General features: G+C 45.7%; 1 protein-coding gene and 2 long non-coding RNA genes across 4 annotated transcripts; 1 reads left to right on the top strand and 2 right to left on the bottom strand.

The window, feature by feature from the left end:
• Positions 1-864: 864 nt before the first annotated feature.
• Positions 865-4415, bottom strand: MSX1 (msh homeobox 1). Its single transcript, XM_006128196.3, has 2 exons — positions 3807-4415; positions 865-2013 (listed from the first exon to the last, which is right to left on the bottom strand). The coding sequence occupies exons 1-2, from the start codon at positions 4273-4275 to the stop codon at positions 1583-1585; spliced, it is 900 nt and encodes a 299-aa protein (XP_006128258.1). The 5' UTR covers positions 4276-4415; the 3' UTR covers positions 865-1582.
• A 1317-nt stretch (positions 4416-5732) lies between these two features.
• On the top strand, positions 5733-21078 carry LOC142829481 (uncharacterized). Of its 2 annotated transcripts, XR_012903907.1 has the most exons (4): positions 5733-6126; positions 14761-14919; positions 15264-15483; positions 20465-21078. It is a non-coding gene; the product is annotated as an uncharacterized LOC142829481 (long non-coding RNA). The 2 variants fall into 2 exon arrangements; XR_012903906.1 differs by lacking the exon at positions 20465-21078 and having other exon boundaries at positions 15264-15892.
• LOC106732365 (uncharacterized) lies at positions 7719-14442 on the bottom strand. The gene is made up of 3 exons (XR_001368629.2): positions 14227-14442; positions 13452-13576; positions 7719-10722 (listed from the first exon to the last, which is right to left on the bottom strand). It is a non-coding gene; the product is annotated as an uncharacterized LOC106732365 (long non-coding RNA).
• Positions 21079-22087: the final 1009 nt, after the last annotated feature.

Raw genomic sequence — 22087 nt, 5'->3', positions numbered from 1 at the left:
ACAAGGCATGGAGGTATCCTGGGCTCCTTTCCACCCCGAACCGGGGGCGACAATGTCCCGCTCCTTCCTCCACCTCCCCCGGGACTGACTAGAAAGTATCCCCTATCACCGCAATACCCCCCTTAGTACACCGAGTGACCTGATTAGAGCCCCCTCCGCAGTCTCCTTCAGCCCGTAGATCGGTCAGGGTCCCCAAGGGCAGCCTAGCCTAGAGAAGGGCAGCCTCGGATTTCCCGAGGTCTAGTTTGCTTGTAGCCCCGATAACTTTTCAGAGAAGACACCAGTTTCCGCCTCAGAGCTTTGTAATACTCCTGCAATGCTCCCGGAGTTTTGAACTGGACAAATGGCTGGAAATTGGGGAGAGGGGTGTATCTCAACAGCAGCACACGGGTTAGAAATGTGTCACCTAATTCACTAATCGCATGGAGAACTGGGGCTTGTGAAATGTGGCCACGTGGGGAAGTTAGTCTGTTCAACCCGGCTTTGAATTAACCTGGGACAAGGAAGTGGGGAGTCAAGCAATCAGCTGAGCTCGGCATTCCAATGCCTCTTCTCCCTTCCATTGACCGAGCAATTCTTGTCGAGTCCAGATTGCTCGCTGGCTCAGGATATTTATTTCGCATTAGAGGAAAAAAGTGTGGGGGGGGGGGGGGGAAGAGAGACTTATAAAGTAAAATTAAAATAACTTCTAAAATATGTGACGGGCTGGGCAAGGCAACAGGATGTGTATCACCCCCAGGAAAATATTTCTCTCCATGTGTGCTCTCTGCGGAATTTCAGTGATGTCTTAGTTGGGAGGAGAACAAATTCCAATTCGTTAGCTCAGTTCTGGGGTGGAGACAAAGGGAAATCAAAATGCGCCAATCCTTGTAGCTTAAAATTAATTTATTTAACAAATATAGCTATAATATAAATGATAATAAAATTTCAAATATACAGTATATTACATAGTACACAGAGCCCCTTCCAAAGGAGCGGTTGGAGGAAGAAACACAAGTAACAGACAGCGCTGTTAAATGGATACCGCGAGACTATTGGTACATTTTGTCTCTGTCTTGCTTGAGAGAGAGAAAAGTGTTCCTGGCATTCAGCCTGTGTCATCTCCGTCCCAAGCCAACCCTTCCCCAAAACGCAGTGGTCTGTCCCCAAACTCTTAGCGCTGCATGTCTGGAGTTCACCTGGGAAGGAATCAGAGGGCTTGGAGCCAGGCCCCTGGTCTGAGCTGGAAGCTGGTTGATGTTTTTGGCTTCCCCCGGAGGGGGCATCGGCTCTGAAGGAGGAGCAGCGCGTGGAAAGCACTGGCAAGGGCGCAGAAGACTAAAGAGCTAAAAGAGGCCAACGAAGCCAGACCTGACCGTGGGGCCCCCGTGGCTGGAAGTCTCTGCAAAGGGGCCCTTAGGAACTTGGCAGAGTTTAAGGAGCCTGAATGGGACGGGAGGCCCAGGGCCGAAAGGGGAGGGCACCTGAAAGCCAAGCGGGGCTTGGTGAGGACAAGGGGGTTAGGCTTGGCCAGGAGCTGGCTTTGGAGGGAGGGGTGCCCCAGCCAGGCTGCTGTCGGTGGGCTCCATGCGCCCGCTGCCCTCTATGTTAGGTGGTACATGCTGTATCCCACGTGAGCTGTGTACAGTCCCACGGGAGCCACAGGCAGCCCTGCCCGCTGGAAAGGGCTGGAGGCTCCGTACAGGGAAGCGCCCGCCACGGCCGGGCCGCCCAAAGGGAAGGAGATGCCGAAAGCGGCCGGGGGCAGCATGGGCTTGGCTGCCATCTTCAGCTTCTCCAGCTCGGCCTCCTGCAACCGCTTGGCCTTGGCGCGCCGGTTCTGGAACCAGATCTTCACCTGGGTCTCGGTGAGGCTCAGCGAGCTGGAGAACTCGGCTCGCTCGGCGATGGACAGATACTGCTTCTGCCGAAACTTCCTCTCCAGGGCCAGCAGCTGCGCCGTGGTGAACGGGGTCCGAGGCTTCCTGTTGGTCTTGTGCTTGCGCAGGGTGCAGGCCGGGGGGCTCAGCCGCCCTGCGGGAGGGGAGAAGGGGCAACAAGGACACACAACAATAAAACCCAACTGAGTATCCGCGCATCGCACCTGGCACGGGGCAGAGCTGCAGAGCCGCTCCCGGGCGCAGGTTGCTAAAGTCCCAGCCAGACTAGGAGTGGGCGAGAGGGTTGAGTCTGGGGGCTAAACGTCAGGACCTAACCCCTACCCAAATGCAGCGGGCTGGGGCAGCGAAGCGGGCCCATCTCCAGTGTTTAGGACACCTTTGAAATGACCCGACCATCTCCTGCGGAGGAGCGGTGTATACTCTCCCCAGATGGTCACTGCGAGTCCCAAGGATACTAATATCCACTGAGGCCTCATAGCTAGATCCCCAGCCTCGCTTCATACCGAATACCCTACACCTACACAATGCTTTGCACTGGATCAGGTACCCATGTCCTCAGGGCCCGCTTAACTTTGTAAAAGGCACAAGACGGGAAAAGGATAGCGGCATTAACCTACGACAGAGCGGGAAGAAAGTACGCGTTGTCTTTTTTTATTAGACTAACTAAAAAAATAAACAAAACAGGCCGGCTTTTGCAGGCTCACACCCTCTTCATTAGGCCCCTGGGAAAGAGATTAAGCCTGTAATTAATTATGAGTTCTGAATTAACACTCTGTCGCCCTATTGCCCTTCATCGTTCTGCTTCCTATGGCCTCATTCAAAATACAAGAGTCTCTCCCAACCTCTGGCCTATTTTATTTTTAGTTTAAAAATACCGCTACTTATTTTGTAATAGAAAAATAAATGAAAGCCACGAAAAATAGGCTCCACACAACGCCTGTCTTCTCCCAACGGCCTTTGAACGAGTTTCGACCGTGTCTAGGGCAACTTGGGTATACAGTAAATTCTGCTCATTTTATTTAGGAAGGCTAGCAGAATGGGGCCCACAAAGAACTAGAGATAGGATGCTTCTCCTCTGAGTTTACAGAATTTCTGGAACTCTGTACAATAACTAGGCAGGTTTGGTTTCATATAAATACAATTCAACCGGAGGGATAGTTTTACAATTGTACTTGTATTTGTATCAAGAATAAAGTGGGAAAATATACATTTGCAAGATTCATGTGTTTTCAAAGTAAGCCACTTGCAATCAGAGCCTGCCGTCATGACGCCTATAACAAAGTCCCAGATCTTTGGGTGTCTCGCTACCAAACAAACTACTTCCAAGAGGAACGCCACAGCGCTGAGGCCATGCTAGCAGAATGGGTATGGTTCGTTCAAATCCACACTTTAGCGGGCATACGCCATCAAGTATTATTTCCCCCAAACGTTTGGTATGAGACATTTCAACTCCTCCCTGCCATGAGGCCATCTTCGGTCATTGGCGACAATGTAAATACCGTTTGTTTGTTTTTAAAGTTACTGTGTTAAACGCGCTGGGAAAGGGGGAAATCGTACGGAACGTCAGCATAACTAACCCAGCGTAAAGTGGGACTCCATGCTCCGTGCTCTGCGAGGGCTGTCCCGCACGGCAGGCGATGGGCAATAGCCCGGGGTGCTGTTTTGGGGCGAGGGGGGAACAAGCGTGACTTCTCTATGGTGCAATTTAAAACTAACTAGCAAAAGCCTCGGCCACTGAGTCCCAAACATCCGTGCTGCGGAATCGCCCTGCGAGCGGCACCGCGGTCTGGTGCCCAGCGCCTAGGCGGTACCACCGACACACACACACACACACACACACACACACACACACACACACACACACACACACACACACACACACACACACACACACACACACACACACGAGCCGGAGTTCCTACTTACTAGGAGGGGGTGGGGAGAACCTGGGGCTCTGCATCCAGGCCGTCCTCTCTTGCTTCTCGGGGCTCTCCGATTTGACAAGGGCATCTTCGGGCAGCGTTACTAGTCCCCCGACAGGAAAATGGCTGTTGATCGGCAGCGGGGAAGCCGGCGTGTCTGCTGCCGCCGATAAAGATCCCACCCTGGGACTGAGCGTCTGGTGAGTAGAAGTCCCAGCAGCCAGAGGCACTGCCCCTTCGGGGCTGGGGGCGAGGATCTCTCTGGCCCCCGGTTTCCTGTGATCAGCCATGAGCGCCTCCACGCTGAAGGGCAGGAGGGAAGGGGACACTTTGGGCTTGTCAGCCTCCTCCTCTCCGCCCATCGCCGCCACGCTCGCCGGGATGCAGCTGCCGGGCTTGCTGAAAGCAGACGCGGGAGGCTCCTCGCTGTTGACCCCGAGCTGTACAGTAGTCATATCAACGCCGGGGGCCATGCAGAGGCAGTCCTCCTCCCCGAGCTCAGCGCTGAGCCGCGGCAGCCGCCGTTCATGGGGGTCGGGACCAGCCAGTGCAGCAGCAAACTCCTTCGCTTCGCTTTCGGGGCGTCGGGCACTTTACAGCCCCAGCTCCCCGCAGGACTTGCTAATAAGGCCGAGCGAACTCCAGAGCTGTCCAATCAGCGCGCAGAGGGGAGGGACGGCCGTTTCCCATTGGCCGCGGAGCGGGACTTCGCTACTATCAACAGGCCGCTGCCTTCTTGCTCCCGCTGTACCGCGAGGATGTTAGTGGGAAACTTTCCTCTGGAGTAAATCCTGTGCCCCTGTCTCTTGTCTTTGGCAAGAATGGCTCCCATTCAAGCCTCTTGCGTTCTATTCATGCCAGGGTTTTGTTTGGTTGGTTTTGTTTTTACTGCGATGGAAATTCTATGAGCCGCACATTTCTAACCCCCAGATTGTTATGGGTTGCTTTTTTTTTCCAGTGTAAAGGAGCCCATGGGTCGTTGATGCTAGACACATTCTACGTCTTGTTGTTGGGTTTGTTTTTAAATCGATGGCAATGAGAAATAAAGCAAACTCCCACTTATACAAATGCCCTCCGTGTTTATGCCCAATAAACGCCTGCGGCGCGTGGTGAAGAGTAGAAAAGATCCAAAGGAATAATATTCGGGTATACTAATACACTCCCGAAATTAAGTCTAGTTTTGCCTGCTATGGACATAACATGTTAACATAACTAAAACACCGCTGCCCCTGGTGCGACTTCGCAATGTGGGTCCTTATACACTTCACCAGCTGTCTGTGCGTTCAAAACAAGATTATTTTAAAATGAGCACATATCTTGTAAACGCCGGTGTTTCCATGTACTTATGTCTCTGTAGATATATATAAAGTGAAAGTGTGATATAACCATTAAATATGCGCCTGGATGTGCATAGATAATAATATATAATAAAATATGCATTAATGTAAAAAGAAAACCTAAGCTTCTCGACCCATTAAAGACTTAGCCATTTTGTTTTGTAACTTTTGTTTTACGATCCCTTATCCTTGTGCCCGGGACGGATGTGCAGTAAAGCTGAGCAGCTCTCTAAAACCGTGATTGGCCACTCGCTGAGAAAAGTTTATTGATAGCTGCAGGGCTCTAATCTCCTAGAAACACAAGAGGCTCTTGCAGTCATTTAAGGGTAATTATCTAAACGGGGAGGGACAGCGAATTCCCTTTCATTTTAACTGGACCCAATAAAACTTGTAGGTTATGAGCGTATAGGTTATGAAACTTTATTATCTGGTAAGTGACAGATCTGATTGAAATTAATTATCTTGTATATAATTCATTTTTCCACACATATATGTCTATGTGTATACGTGCGCAAGAATGAATTTTATATATATAATTATTTTTAAATAAAGGATCCTATATAATATACGCACCAAAATATTATACTGCGTATAGGATATAGCATATTTTGGTCCGTATATTATATATGATCCTTTACAAAAAGATTATTTGTATGTGCTTGTTAAAAATGTACTCTCAGATGTCTGCACACCTAGACACACCTATAAAATATATGTGAAGTGTACTGCAATTTGCTACCACATTTCATTCAGGTGTGACCCTTACATTTTCATTTACAAGCTGACGTGAAAACGGTTTCAAATACAGTCATGGGATCAAACTCATAGTCTGTTGCTGTTCCTTTTTAAAACCCCATAGCTCCTGCTTTCGGATAGCCGCGTGGAATGTGCAAGTTCTGCCCGGCCTCCTTTCTGCAGTCTGGTGGGAATGAAGAGCAATTTTTCCCCCTGCGGCTCCTATCGATCCTTGTGAGTCGGTCCGCTGGGGTGAGTGGCTTCCCCGAGAAGCGGCTGCATTGCTAATTGCGAGAATAAACAATCTGTCACGATTAGTCAGTGCCTCTAATAGGCAGACAAGTGATGTTGTTTTTAGGCGCCAGCAGCGGTCTGATCAAAGGCTTCAGCTGGAGGGGGACTATTGAGGACGTTAACCCGCATCAAGGGAGCAAGACGCCTTAGCCCTGGGACATCAGCACATTCAGCCTGACAAAATTAGTTTGCTCTACCAATCACAGCACATTTTCCCAACCCCCGATGCTGGATGCGGGGCAACATTTCTTCTTATTCTTCCAATATAAAATCTTTGTGTTTTTTTTTAAGTTGCCCATCAGGTAGGATTCTTATTTCTGGTTTCCAAACGCAGTAGTTCAACAAGAAAGGAAGGCGTAATTGTTCGACCTTTGTTAGCAGCCTTTACGTTGCTGTCGGACGTGAATGGAAAATATCTTGCTTTGATTTTTTTTTAAGAATGTAGCGAGGGGAGTGGCGGGTGTCGCTGGGGCTGTAGGAGATGGGTGTGTATCCCATCCTGACAGCGAGATCCTGCTCTAGTTCAGAGTTGTCAGGAGATAATTGTCCTTATTTATCTCCCAGCAATCAACGTTTTATGTTTACATTTCTGTCATACCTGGTGGGATGTTAATCATTGTAACAGAGCAAGGGCTAGGTTGTAATTCACAGGCTGTGGCAAGCGCTTTGCTTGAAAAGGGGAAGCCAGTAGTTTCTTTCATTTTTTTAATTAACATACTAGACCCTATGCAGGAGAAAGCGACCCCTTTTACCTCGGTGCAAAGAAATCTTCCCTGAGATTGTTTGATATGTTTAGCGGAAGGATTTTAATGTCAAAGCTTTTCCTGTGTGAGTTGCTCTGCTCTGGAGGATCTAACACTGAGGGATCGTAGGCACTTTATTTTGCTGGTGCTATGATAGGACTCTGACAGCTGCTTTGCCATAACTCTCCCTCATTCTCCTTTCGGGGCTCTCAGAAATCCCGAAATGAAGTGAGAGCAGAAGGAGGTGTTATGGCTCCCTGTTTTAGCCAGTGTTTTTATTGGAATTAGCGAAGCCTCAATTAGCGTCCTACGCCGTCCAGTTTAATACAGTAACTGTGCTATGAAAACCCATTACCTATCGCATTTTTTTCAGTGTGTGAATACAACAAATGATTATAAGGAGAAGGGGGGAGAGATAAGGCAGCTCTCAGCCAATTCAGGGCATTGTCTCACTTTTGTAAACGTTACTTTTGAATGAGAGCGGAGAAATACGAAAGAAGGGGTTGAAAAAACAGTAGTTCCCTTTTGTCTTAAGTTACTGGAGATCAGACAGCTCGGCAAAGTACAAGACAGACTTTGCAGCCTCGGAAACTGAGTTCCAGAAACCGAACTGTAAAGACACCCTGGAATTGGACTCAAAGTGGCCATGTGCTTGCATTTGTAACCAAGGATGCCCGGTACTGCAGATCGTTTGGAAAGATACATCAAACTATGCGCGCGGTACTTACAGATGTCTAGTTCGTTTATTATGTGTCTGGGTCTTTATGGAAACTACCCAAAGACCTACACACATTCCTAGTGTTAAAATTGTCCTGCAGACTTACTACTCTCTCAGAATCCTAAGCTTGCACACACACGTCCTCTTTTCCAGCCCTGAACCTTAATAAAGCGAAACGAGCTGATCAAACATATTTTAAGTACTTTTAAGGTCCGAGCCACCTGGTATGTTCCTCCTGAGATTACTCAGAGTGGTAATTTTGTTGGTCAAACAAGCCCCCCAATTGCAAAGGCGTCCTTGTCTCTTTAAGACGCGGTGGGGCTCGCGGCTGAATGGAAGGCACTATTTCAAGTGGCCCAAATTAATTTGATCGCGACATTATGATGCACTTGGAAAAGATGAAAGAAAAGGCTGGCCGTCTCCTCCAAGATCTCTATAATTATAGATAATATATCCTATTTCAAAGCAATTAGCTCAATCAGGCGTAACGAGGCACTTTGCTGCCAGGGAGTAACAATGCCTTACGGTTATTTAAGCTTCAAGATGTCAAACAGACTCCGAGACTCTTTGCTTTGCCCAAAAGGGAACTTGGCTCTCTTGGTAAAAGTCCCCATGGCAAACGCAGTGGATTCCCTTCAGTGACAACACGCCTTTTAAAGAGGGGGAGGGGCTTTGATAAATATACCAACTTCTGTAATGTACTTCAGCATCACTCCCTATAGGTGATTGTGTCGATGATGGTGAAAAGACACAAATGGTATCATATCACTAGTGCTCGCTCCCGGTTAAATGAAACTGACCTCCGTGTAATGTTTTCCCTCTCTTAGTATTAATTAGGTATAATTTTAGCAATTGATTTAGGCTTCTTTTGTTTTCCAAGCTACTCGTTCAACTTCTTTCTTTCTTTCTTTCTTTCTTTCTTTCTTTCTTTCTTTCTTTCTTTCTTTCTTTCTGATAAAGCATCCATCCATTGATTGAGTTAATCGTCCAGTCTCGCCAACAAATATGATCAAATCTGATTAAAAACAACTTCCATTCATCCTTTTTCTTCCTTCCGTGAGCCTGATCCTACCCCTCATTTAACCCAAAGGTAGTAGAGCAGTCGATTTCAAAAGGAGCAGCATCGGGTCCAAAGTTTATTTCTGCTCGGGAGTAGCCTTCCACGCAGGTATCTGCGACTTGGCATTCCCTAGCAGCTGTTAACCTGAGGGGCTGCTTTGAGGCATCTGACGAAGTGGGTCTTTGCCCACGAAAGCTTATGCTCCAACACTTCGGTTAGTCTATAAGGTGCCACAGGACTCCTAGTCGCTTTTGCAGATTCAGACTAACACGGCTACCCCTCTGATGCTTTGAGGTTGTTCATTTAACCCTCTTTAGGTTTTCAAATGAATTGCTATCTCTTTTTATCTTAAACATTAAACACATAGCGGTGACAAGGCTCCCAAAGGAAAATTCGCCCCCCACCTGCCAGTGACTATACATTATATTCTTCCATGCGTTAAAAATGGGTTGCCTTTTTTGCATGCACAATTCTATCAGCGAAGGAAAATGCAGAGGTTCAACAGCGATCCGCTCAGTCTGAGGCCAAATCGCTGAAGTTCAATGCAGTATGTGTGTGTGCTAGTCACACGGGAGGCGCGGGCCAAGGAGTTCTGGCCGTGGTTAGGAAGCATGATGTGTGTGTTTAGATACTTGTCCTGGGGCCCGATCCTGTCGCAGCCAATGCCTCTAAGTTGCGGCGCAGAATACATCACCCTTTCATCTATATTTAATCTGCTCTTTAGTTAAACTATAGGGAAGCAAGCAAGCCACTGAGACAACGTGTATTTCTATTTCAACTGTATCCAGGCGTTATATGTCCATCCGTGCTGATCATGAAGAAGAGTTTTGTGAACCGCATTAGATTTCCCTCTTCAATTCAGTCCCTTTGCTAGCCACGATTATACACACCCTGTGGCAAGCTGCTCCACCCAGCCTTAGCAAACCTTGCAGTCCAATGACGTGCACTCTCCTAGACGCTTGGGGCTTTTTTAAAAAAGAGTGTTTTATAACCCACCCTTTGCTCCTGGCCATGTCCCGTTAACCAAAAAGTTAGCTTTGAAATATGTAAAAAGAGGGGGAGGAGTAGAGCTCTGCGGGCCCAGTCAGGGCAGGCTTAGCTAAAACATTAACGTATGACAATTACTTTAGAGACGTGCAATTAACCTGTCAGCTATGGTTCCAATGGCCTTTTATTGGGAAAGGCGAATATCACAATGGTTTCGTGTGTTACCTTAGACAAGATCAACAGAGAGCTGAGAGGATATAAATAAGTAAATAAAGTTTAGTCGCCCTCCTCTTTCTGCCCTCCCGCACAAATGGGAACCTGATTACATGACTCGTTGTGACTCGAAATAGAATGCGATCATTATGAGTAAATATGATAGCTGGGGCCCCGCTGGTCCTTTTTTTCCAGAGGCACAATTATACAATATGAAGACTGTAAATTATGTTCTCTCGGATCTCCTAGAAAGAAGGCTCATTCAAAACAGAACTTTCTCCGCCCAACTCTGTTCCCTTGAACCTCAGTGAATTCCACAAAGGAGTAAGGCAGGTCTGGGTTCAAGTGCTTGTTTATTGGCTAAATGTCACCAAACGCTATCTAGACGTAGCCTATTTGTCCCAGATTCTGTAAGATGGCAAAACAGTCTGTGGTTTAAAGAGCCCATGCTTGTACTGCCAGCCAATGTCAGATCCTGGGGGTAAGCTCATTCCAATGCTGGTTTACAAAGTTCCCATGTTTATTCCGTGTTTCTCAGGAGCATTTTACATATCGTTGCGCAAGAAAAGGATTTTGCCCGCACCAAGTTATGAGATTTGCTAGGTTTTTTAACAGGCAGAGCCCCTCACAAAAGCTGTATTGTTTGCCTGCGGTCTGGGTTTCCATTTGGGGTAATTATTGTATTCCCAGTCTTCTTCTAATCATTTGCTCATAAAGCCATAGTTTTTTTTCTTTTGAAGAAGATGAAATACTCCAAATTGTAAAACCTTTGGAACAATCCCCCGCTTCTTTTCCTATTGTGCAACAGCCAATCCTTACACGACGATAAGTCACTGGAAAACATTTGATGCAAAGGCCATTAGAAAAACGTATATCAGGGAGAAAAACATGTCGCCACGTTTTCTTAAATCGCAAATTGTAAAAGTTCCAAGACCTGAGCCTCTTCCCAATAGAGATATTTCACTTTTGCATCAGATGTGCCCACTGAAACGAGTAAGAGTATTACTCTGCAGTGAAGGTATCTGTTTCAGCTAAATAATCAATTTTTTTGGAAAATACAGACGAAGGAAAATACATGAAGACAAATATCCCCAATATGGTTTAGACTCTAGAGGATTTTTTTCTTCCATCCCCTGATCAGGTGAGATTCTCAACGGGTGTAAACTGTTACAGCCCCACGGCAGTCAGAGTTGCTCCGCCGCTTTTACATCAGAGGAGAGCCCTGCGGATAGCTAATCTGAAACTGACGATGCTTTCTGCTGCACTTGTTTTTAGCTTTCCTATTGTCATCATATAGCGATGCATGGTAATGCGCCTTTTCTTTGAGCCGAGGGTGTGTATTTATTCAACCCTGGGGCCCGATCCGCCGGGAAATTCCCTCTGTGCTCGATGGGAATAAGGTCACCCGGAGATTTATTTTTACCTAGTGACAATGGGGGTTGTAAAATGATTGCATCAAGCCATTCAGGCGAAATATGGATGCCAATTACCCTCCTTGAAAAGGAGGTTATAACTATATGGTAACCGAAACCAGCTATCTTCTAGTCAAAGGGGGGAAATATACTTCTAGAGCTTTCGAAGTCATTCACAGATTTTAAATTTCCCTGTGTGCAACCGCCTGGTTAGAAATTCACCACGTTCTTTCGCACCTGATGGCTAGCTAGGATACTGCAGAGTGACATCATTCCAACATATCGGTGTGGCCAAACAATGTCTTTGCCAGAGGAGGGGGAGGGGAATTCCTAATATTTTGTACAACCCAGGCTTTGCTGTGGGAAAGCGCAGTTTCATCAGAGTTGCCATCACCCCCAGAACTAGACGCAACCTAAACTGGCCTGCTGCTGGCATGATTAGAATCTGGAACTGCCGAGATAACATGTTTAAACATCAGCTCAGCTCCGGTTGCAGTCATGCTATTCCCGGCATATGTGTTATGGACATTATTTGTGTAACGGGTATGCCAGCCCTATTGGTGATTTCACTTTTCTGTTCAACAGCCAGGATTTCCTGCAAGTTTAAAAAAAAAAGCCTCTACCAGCCTTTCAAACAGCCTCGAGAGTACTCATTAAACTCACCTCTATGACACACACAGTTCACTGCCCCCACAGAAGCAAGAAAAGGTTGCCCAGTGAAGGAGAGTAGCTGTATGTCCTTTGGAAGCAAAGGCTACTGCGAACCTAGTAAAAATATTTCCCCCTTTACTGGCGAGCCTGTGGTAGAGAGTCTGAAGATGCAGGCCTATTGCTATTAAAGTTAATGGCAAGATTCTCGTTGATTTTTGGATATACAGGATGGGACCTGTTACTCTTTTACTAAAATCCAGTAATATTCCCTTGCTAAATTCTCATTTTGAAATGATCAGAAAGAGAAATGCAAAGTGCATGTCCACATGGGTGTGTGGGAGTGTGGGGGTGTGCACCCCTGAAGTGTTATTGTTTTAGTTGTGTTGGTCCCAAGATATGAACAAAGTGGATGAGGAACATCTTTTACTGGACCAACTTCTTTTGATGAGAGAGACAAGCATTGCAGCTTACACAGAGCTTCAGCTCTATATCTATATGACTGTTAAAAGAGGAATAATGTGTTTATTGGATATAATTCACATGCACCTATGTACATAAAGGAGATGTAGTATGGCCTAGTAGATAGAGCACTGGAATGAGACTCGGGAGATTTGACTTCTAGTTCCAATCTACTAGCCTGCTGAGTGATGTTGGATAGGTCATTTCACTGCAGTTTCCCCATCTGTACAGCTCTATGCAGTTAAAAAATTTGTATCCCCATCCATATCCACAAAAATGACTGACAGATATCCACAGATATAAAGCAGATATCAGCAAATGTACAGGGCTGTAGATACAAATTTTGCATCTGCATCCACAACGGTATATCCACGGATGCAAAGCTCTGTAAAATGCAAAGCTCTGTAAAGGCTCTGTTTACCCATCTGTAAAATGCAGATAAGGATACCTCCCAGTGAAGCTAGGTATAAACACACGCACATATTAATTGTATGTCTTTATACTAAAAATACTAATTTACAATATTTGATCATAGTGCCTTTTCTTAAGTAGAGTAATATATTTTAATATTTCTCTGTGTTTTTTGGATGCTTAAGGAAGAAAAATAAGCAACAAAAAATGGAAGTATTTCAAACTGATTCTGTCCTCGCCACCACTTTTGGCTTTTCGCAGCATCTACAGAGAACTACATTATCCCACTCCCACGTGTAATTAATTTTTCTACCCGTGTGTCAAACGAATTATGCTCCCTTTGACCTGAGCAGTAAAATAGTAACGAGATTTGATTGGAGGGGGGAGGCGGAGGGGAGGGAGAGAGAGAAATCCATAGTTAGGAAGATAGGAGAGTGTAGAATGCATTCACAGAACCATGCTTATTCAGAGAAACCTACCGACACTGCATTGGCTCACGGAGCAAAACTCTCTTTGATTACGAGAAGGGTTGCACGACTTGGACCTAAATTGCAAACACTTCGCGCCCTTGGGAAGTTATTCACAGCAGCAGCTCTAAGAACCCAGACAGAGGCTCCTGCTATATTTACCTCTTAGACGTCAGCCTTGACTTTTTCTTGACAAATGGCTCTGATTGAGCTCACCTGACCACATTCAGGTCGCCTCCTCCAGTTTTCTTTTGCCCGCTGCTTCAGAGCAGTGGGCGAACCGAAGCCTGGAAAGCAAAATAGTTGTGTAGGCACAATTCCATATTTTCTTTCTCTATGCTCGGGCTCTGAGAATACGATCGTGAGACTGACCCGTAGAGAATAATAATGTATGTTGTGGTAATTAATGTTCAGCCAGACACATTTCTGTGCCAGATCAAACCTCTAAGGAAGGTCGTTAATTCGACAAGGCTCTTTTCCTGATAACAAATATAAGCACGTTGCTTCCTCCGTTACTTATATAGAAGAATAGAGTCTAAAACTTTCCTTCACTTCAGTGGGAGTTTTGAGCGAGCCAGAACTGGGCGAAAGTATTGAAGGTCGTTCAGTTCCGGTAACAAGAAGACTTCAATCAAGAAGGCTTTTCCCACTTCCCAGGTTTATAACTCGGATTTGAATAGCAAGTGAAAATGCCAGGGTATTTGGAATTCACCAAAATATATCACACATTCACTGAAAGCTGATTCAGTTTGAATAAGAAAACGTATGCATTTAATTATGCCAGACACTTTAACTTTAAAAGCCAGAACAAAATACCCCAAACTCAAAAATAATGCAGGGATAAAAGTTTCTAAAACTCATTTTAAACTAGCTTTGCAAATACTGTTCGCACAAAAAGAAATCCACCCCACCGCTAATTACATACAACCTGGCTTACCCCGTGTCCTGCTCTGTCCTGCGCGACATTCCAGTATATAGGAAGCAAGTAATAATTTGAGATGATGAAAGGGTGAACTCTAAAGCTCCCATTATATCTTAAGAGATGTTAATCTTTATCTGCTCCGCGTTTATGGGCTTTTTTCAGCGAACATACACTGAAAATAACTCCTTCCCAGACTAATCTCATCCTGCTCTTTTCTATATTCTGTACCTAGTTATGCTGGTCACATTCTAATGATTTTTTTCAGTTGTGACCTTTAAGAATAAACTTCCACTTAGTTGGTTACTTCGCAGACAAAATCTGAAGCCTGCTTTAATTTGTAGTTTACTAGTCCTCTGATGTGAGACTACATAGAAAGTTCCTATCTGATCAAACGGCTGCGGCCCTGACACAGCCCAATTATGTGAAAATATATCCTTGCTTATCATTTCAAACATCATATCAGCGGGGAAACCGAAGTCGCTCCCTGTCTGTTTGATTTTCCTGTTCAGACACACTTGTTTAAACAGGCACCGCAATGTTTTTTTGCAGGCTTCCTCAGAGGAGTCCCGCATGCGTTTTACCCTTGAAAACACCAAACTTGGGCGATGACCAACTGGGAAAGTGGAGGTGCCTGTTCTCTAGCTCCGTGTAGGGTGTGTGGCTCGGAGGAGGGGAGGGTCTCCTGGCGTATAAAGGTCAGAGCCAAAGGTAGGTCTGGAATTTTACAAAGAAAAGTCTTGACACACGTTCCCGAAATGTCTAGCTGCAGCGACGTAAGCTGAGCGCGTTGTGCTGGATTCAGGAATAGCTGGGGGTGGGGGGTGGGAGGATGTGCGAACTACAAGGAAAAGTATGAGTAGGAGAAATAGTAATGTGTGTGCAATGGGCCGGATCCGGGACGCCTTACTTCTGCTGTAAACCGAGTGGGAAGTTTCCCTGCTACGACCTGCAGACTCGGAAAAGTGAATTCTCCCCCTCTCTCTTTGCGCAATGTAACCAGTTAGCGAGTCTCAGACCCACACGGGTTGTGCAATCGTTGTTTCTATTTCTAGGCGAAGGGCCGCGCTCAGGAATGAGTCCAGGGTTCGGAAAGAGCCAAGCTAATGTTTCCAGCCCCGCTACTCTTGCTTGCGTTAAGTGTACACGGGCGGCTTTGCGGAGCAGAATGGGTTGGAACGTGACCAGCTGGCAAGATTCGCCCGGGCGAGATGTAGCGGCGAGAGCCTGGAGACCAGACCAGTGAAGAACTCGAGGCTGAAAGGCGCCTGCACAGTAAGGAGCCAGGCCTTCCTTTTGGCCCTTCTGCCGCATCTTGTGAGCATGGGGAGCAGTGACCGCGGGGCTGGGTGATTTATTTGAAAAACGACTCAGCGAACTGGGCCAGTGAGGAGCGCCTGGTTTTTCCCCAGGGTAAACACGGGGGCAGGACACACACACACATACACACACCTCTCTGCTTGTCTGAGATCTCTCTCTCTCTCTCTCTCTCTCTCTCACACACACACACACACACACACACACACACACACACACACCTCTCTGCTTGTCTGAGATCTCTCTCACACACACACACACCTCTCTGCTTGTCTGAGATCTCACACACACATACACACACACACACACACACCTCTCTGCTTGTCTGAGATCACACACACACACACACCTCTCTGCTTGTCTGAGATCACACACACACACACACCTCTCTGCTTGTCTGAGATCACACACACACACACACACACACACACCTCTCTGCTTGTCTGAGATCACACACACACACACACACACACACACCCCTCTCTGCTTGTCTGAGATCACACACACACACACACACCTCTCTGCTTGTCTGAGATCACACACACACACACACACCTCTCTGCTTGTCTGAGATCACACACACACACACACACACACACACCCCTCTCTGCTTGTCTGAGATCACACACACACACACACACACACACACCTCTGCTTGTCTGAGTTCAAAGGGAGTTTTGCAGGATCGGCTGCAGGATCGGCTCTGAGAAGCGCGGGCACTTTGCTGGGTGTGACTCCAGGAAGGTGGTGTGTGGGGAGGAGGGGGGGTTGCTATTAAACAGGATTCACTCCAGAAAGCTGCTCCTGTTACTGTAGCGGCTACCTCTATCCTATGGAGCCCGGAGCGGTGCACCTGTAACACTTGTAACATCTCTGCTTCCCATTTCGTTTTCATTGCCACCGAGCGACGCCGAGTGAGTGCCGGGGGCTGGTGTGCTGTCTCCTCTTCTCGCGGAGAAGAAGGCGCCCCTTGATGGCACTTACAGGCATTCAAGCCGCCCGCCCCCATTAGCCTCACTGAGCTTAGCACACGCTGGAGTCGGGAATCACAAACCCCAGGGGAGCCGCAGGGTGTGGTTCCCACCGCATGCTACTTCGGATCCAAACCCTCCTGTGACAGGAGTGAACGCTTCTGCCTCTCGGGCAATAATCCCCCATCTTCTTGCTGCAGCCCGGCTTGCGGGCGGCCCTGGGAGCAGAGCGCAAGACTTTTGACAGCCCTATAAGAGGCCAGGGACCGCGTTCCTCAGCCGTGTGGTTCCGGGGAGCGTTGCAGGATCGGGCCCCGTTATAGAGTCCAAGATCACTTGTGTGTGACTTAAAAATCTCCATGAGAGTCTTATCTCCCTCATGCCAGCAATGGAACCTACAGCCAGTCAAGGAGCAGAATTTATTTGAGAAGGTGGGGTTCAATCAAGGCTATTCCCACTGTTTGAACTAGAAGGGGTTGATCCCAGACCACTGGATACAATGAGAAATGTTTCTACTTACTTCCCTTGGTTTTGGATTAGGCCCCACATTCTAATAAAACAATATTTTAGACATCTGGGTTTCTTATGTGATAGTCCTACTCCCATTGAAAACCATGGCAAAAGCCAAACTGACTTCCATAAAATTGGTCCTTGGTATGTTAAGTAGGTTCACATAAATTAAATGTAAACATTGTATAATAATCTTATCTTCAGGTTACATGACAAATATAATTAATTTCATGCTACTGTGTATGGAATCCTTTAAAAAATCAGAACAAGACAAAATCAATCTGGTGAACAGTCTGTACCTTTTTAGAATTGTTTTTCCTACCCATTGTCTCTCTCCTCTTCTACATTTTCCCTGTTAATTTATTTCCTGTACATATATACATATCCATGTCACTGATTGAAACCATATCTGAAAAACTTGCTTAACTATGTCCTTATCCCTCACATAGATTTCTTCACTATTAATTTTAAATACCTTTGTCTCATGCGGAGATTCATTTAAAAATCTGAATAGTTTTTTGTTGTTGTTTCTGGTTTTTTTAATGGATAATTGATCAGTTTAAAAGGACTGGAAATATGGAGAATAGAAATGCAGATATTAAGGATAACATTTAAGTAAGTTGGCAGGGTTAGAAAAAAAGACAGGCCATAGAACAACAACACAAGAACAAGTATAAACAATCCCCTTTGGATTGGAAGTATAGGAAGCACAGAGGCGCTACTAGAGAGGACAATTAGATCCTCCTTAAAAATGAAGATGAAGGAGATCTTTTGGAATGTGCTCACTATTGCTTTTAAATGGTACACATTTTATTTAAAGCTTATCTTACAGTACAATTCTTATGGTATCTTCATGATGCTAAAGGGATTGACTGAAAGAAAAATGTTTTCTGAGTCAATCCAGAAGTGATGAGTACCATCAATTCGCACCAAAATCTAGAGGGGTTGAGAATGCTCCACACTTTTATCTCAGTGTGTGCTCTAAAACCGGGGAAGCCAGATGTTGCTCAAATGAGGGCTACATTGCCAAATTTCCAGAAGCCCAGGGACCAAACATAATTTGCATAAAATGGACAGATTGCAAAGGATCCCAATTTTAATAAGGATGTAAAATCTATCAGATCACACCATGCCATAACCTGGCTTGCTTTGAGCAAGTCTGGTTGCATTGCTGAAGATGGAGGATTCTATTCTGGCATTTGAAATCTCCTCTGTTTATTACCCTGAGATATCTCATAGATTCGTAGAATTTAAGACTAGAAAGGACAATAAGATATTCCCAAGTCTGACCACGTGTGTTAAAAATTTTATCCAGTCACTCCTGGTTTAAACTCAGTAACTGGGTCTCACTAAACAAAATTTATGTTTGTGAAAAGCATCCAACGCTCATGTTGGCCCTGGGACCCAGCAAGTGTGAAACCCAAGCCTCATTGCCCAGGTATAACGTTACTTGACCCCCCAACCCCCTGTCACAATAGAAGCCCTTGGGATCGTGGAGTAATTTTTGTTGTCAGAACGAAGTCACAATGCAAGTTTGAGAATCGTTTATTCAAAATATCCATAAATGGTCTGGAAAAAAAGGGTAAACAGTGAGGACGCAAAATTTGCAGATGATACAAAACTACTCAAGATAGTTAAGTCCAAAGCAAATTGCAAAGAGTTACAAAGGGATCTCATAAAACTGGGAGACCAGGAAACAAAATGGCAGATGAAATTCAATAGTGATAAATGCAAAGTGATGACATTAGAAAACATCATCCCAACTAAACAAACAAAATGATGGGTGCTAAATTATCTATTGCCATTCAATAAAAAGATCTTGGGACTATTATGTATAGGTCCCTGAAAAAAATCCACTCAATGTGCAGTGGCAGTCAAAAACGCTAAAAGAATGTTGGGAATCACTGGAAAGGGGGTAGATGATAAGACAGAAAGTATCATATTGCCTCAGTAGAAATCTATGGTATGCCCACATCTTGAACACTGCCCAATGTCAGAAACGATATTTCGAAAATGGAAAAGGTACAGAAAAGAGCAACAAAAATGATTAGAGGTATGCAACTACTTCCATATGAAAAGAGATTAATAAGACTGGGACCTTTCAGCTTGGAAAAAAAAGACAACTAAGGGGAGGTATGATCTATAAAATCATGATTGGTATAGAGAAAGTAAGTAAGCGCTGTTTACTCCTTTTCATAACACAAGAACTAGGGGCCATCAATTAAATTAATAGGCAGCAGGTTTAAATCAAACAAAATAAAGTATTTCTTCACACAATATATAGTCAACCCGTGGGACTCTTTGCTGGAGGTTAAGACTATAACAGGGTTCAAAAGAGAACTAGAGAAGTTCATGGAGGATCAGCCCATCAATGGCTATTAGCCAGGATGGGTAGGGTCGGTGTTCCTAGGCCAGGGGCTGGCAAAGGGACCTCCACGAGCCGGAATGAGCCTGCCAAGTGGGTGGATCCAGCTCACAAACACTCTTCCCCTCCCTCACCCCCAGACCAATCAGGACCTGAGGGCAGGAGAAGTGCACAGAGTCTCTCACTCCCTGCCCCCCACCCTGCAAGTGCCGCACGCTCATTGCAGGGCAGGGGCAGAGAGCAAGAGACTTTGTGCACTTCTCCCACCCCCAGGCCCTGACTGGCCTGGAGTTGGGGGGAGCTCACAAAATCTCCTTCTGCCTTGCAAGGGGGCAGGTGCCTAGGGGGAACCACCAGCCATTCAGAATAGCTGGCAGTTCTCTCTAGGCAGGGGGAGGGCAGGAAAAAGACTCCCCATGTGCTTCCTGATCCCCAGGCCAATCAGGGTCCATGGGAGGGGAAGCATGGAAGTGTTCCTGCCCCACCCCTTCTGGCAGGGGCCTCATCTCTTCCATGATGGCCCAAAAATTAGTGAAGTGTCCCCTCTTCTAAAATTATTGCCCACCCCTGCCCCAGGCTCTGTTTGTCAGAAGTTGGGAATAGGTGACTTGGGATAGATCACTTGAGAATTACCTGCTCTGTTCATTCCCCCTGGGGCACCTGGCATTTACCACTGTTAGAAGACAGGATACTGAGCTTGATAGACCTTTGATCTGTCCCAGGCCAGTATGGCCATTCTTATATTCTTATGTAGGCCTTCATTAGGTCAGAGGAAAGGCTGCATTCTTGGATGTGATTGCTGTCATCTGATTGGCTGTCAAAGTAAATACAGGGTACATGCCTTCAGGTTCAGGACTGGCCATTGACCAGGAAGCCTGTTCTCCAATGTGATGGGCATCAATCTACATACACCTGGAAAATGCATCAGTGATTGATTAACACAGACAGATGGGGGAACATCATTTATTAGACCAACATCTATTGGTGACATAGACAAGTTTGTCTTTCTAATATCCTGGGATTGACATAGCTACAATAATACTGCATACATACTGATTAACATCTTTTCTGGCTATCTTTTCTCTACTTATAGATTACACCAGGAACTGGATTGCAATACTGCCTTTTACTCAGATCACTGCCTGAAGTCCTCAAAAAGGCCAGACCACCTGATGTGAACTGGTCAGGCATGGTAATGCATGGGGAAAATCAGGTCTGGAGCTAGGATAAATCTGTTTCCTACTAAGGATCTTCCCCTTTTCCCTTGTGCAGCCAAGAAATCTTCCTCCTGCATGGGAAAGCTCCGTGGATGGTATACACTATGCATTGAATGTGCAGTTGAACATTTTGATTTGTCTGAAATGTTACAGAGTATCATCACTCATACACGATCTCAGAAGGCTTCTGTCTTGCAGAGCTCTGAACTAGACTCAAAATTAACAGTTTGGGGCACTGACATGCCCTGTAATCCACTCAAAAAGGTTATGTTAATTTAAGGTATAATCAGTTTTATACCCTGTATTTAATTATATATTATAATTTCTCCCTAGAGATAATTTCTAGATAATTTCCACACACCCATTATCAAAATCAAATGTGTTGAATAGATTGTAATCATATCTATACTGACTTCAAAAATCCAGATTGCATTTCTGTCATTATCCAACTGTATTCACATGGAAATGTAAATTTATTCCAGCCTGCATTCTTTGCCTGTCTCTCAGCAACAGTGCAAAATATTCCAGAGGTGGTGGTGAGTCACTGCAATTTATCCTTACCAAGCATTTTAAATAGATAAGATAAAAAGAAAATGAATTTATCATCTAGAAATAACAAAAAGACTTTAACAAAGCTGATCCAGTTGACTTGCCCTTCAAGCTATGCTACAGTAGCAGTAGTGATTACGGTAATATACACAGTAACACGCCCCTCCTCCACTCCAAATCAAAGGATACAGTTCAGTAAGAAGGCACTCATTTTCTTATTGTCTGACCTTCAAAGGCCAAATTCGGTCCATCTTATTTACCCCCAAGACAAATAATCTCAGCTGACCTAGGATTCATGCAACTCACCTTACGCAGAAAGGGAGAGTCAACTACCTTTGTGGCACCATTCACATTTCCTAGACCCTCACAAAGGACTCTATTGGGGTCAGGATCTAGTGGGAAAAGATGAGGACTGGATGTTTGGTGTGGCTGAGACAGGGTAGCCCCTTCATGGGAGAGAGCAGGGCATGGGACTTATCTTGAAAAAGTGTGGTGAGGCAATGCTATCTTTTCCATGGTGGCCCCTTCTTGGTGGGCAGCTTCCTTGGGGGAAAATGGGTGGAGGTGTTGGAGCTGCCATACTGCCAGGAAGCAGGATGAGGAAGCAGGAAGCCTTGCTGGTAGGACTGAGAATGCAAGGAAACAGAGCCTTTGAGGAGATGGTCCTGTACCTGCCCCCAACTGGGAAGTCCAATGAATCCAATAGACAGTGGTCTCACAGTTCATTCTGCTTCAATGCAAATCCTACTCCATCAAAACAGTTGGAAAGGAATTCCACAAAGGGGACCCAGCCACAGAATTCTGTCCCCTTCATCCCTCTTGCATAAGGGAGAGCAAGCTGGCTGTCTATGAGAGGGCCAATCCTTGTGAGACACTGAACTCCTCATTTGAGGTGCTGAACACCTTCACATCCCTTGCTCCCATATGTGTCAATGGCAAAACTTCCATGG

This window comes from Pelodiscus sinensis, chromosome 5 (genome assembly GCF_049634645.1).
Source record: "Pelodiscus sinensis isolate JC-2024 chromosome 5, ASM4963464v1, whole genome shotgun sequence".
Lineage (NCBI taxonomy): Eukaryota > Metazoa > Chordata > Testudines > Trionychidae > Pelodiscus > Pelodiscus sinensis.
This window is presented reverse-complemented; position numbering and strand designations above follow the sequence as displayed.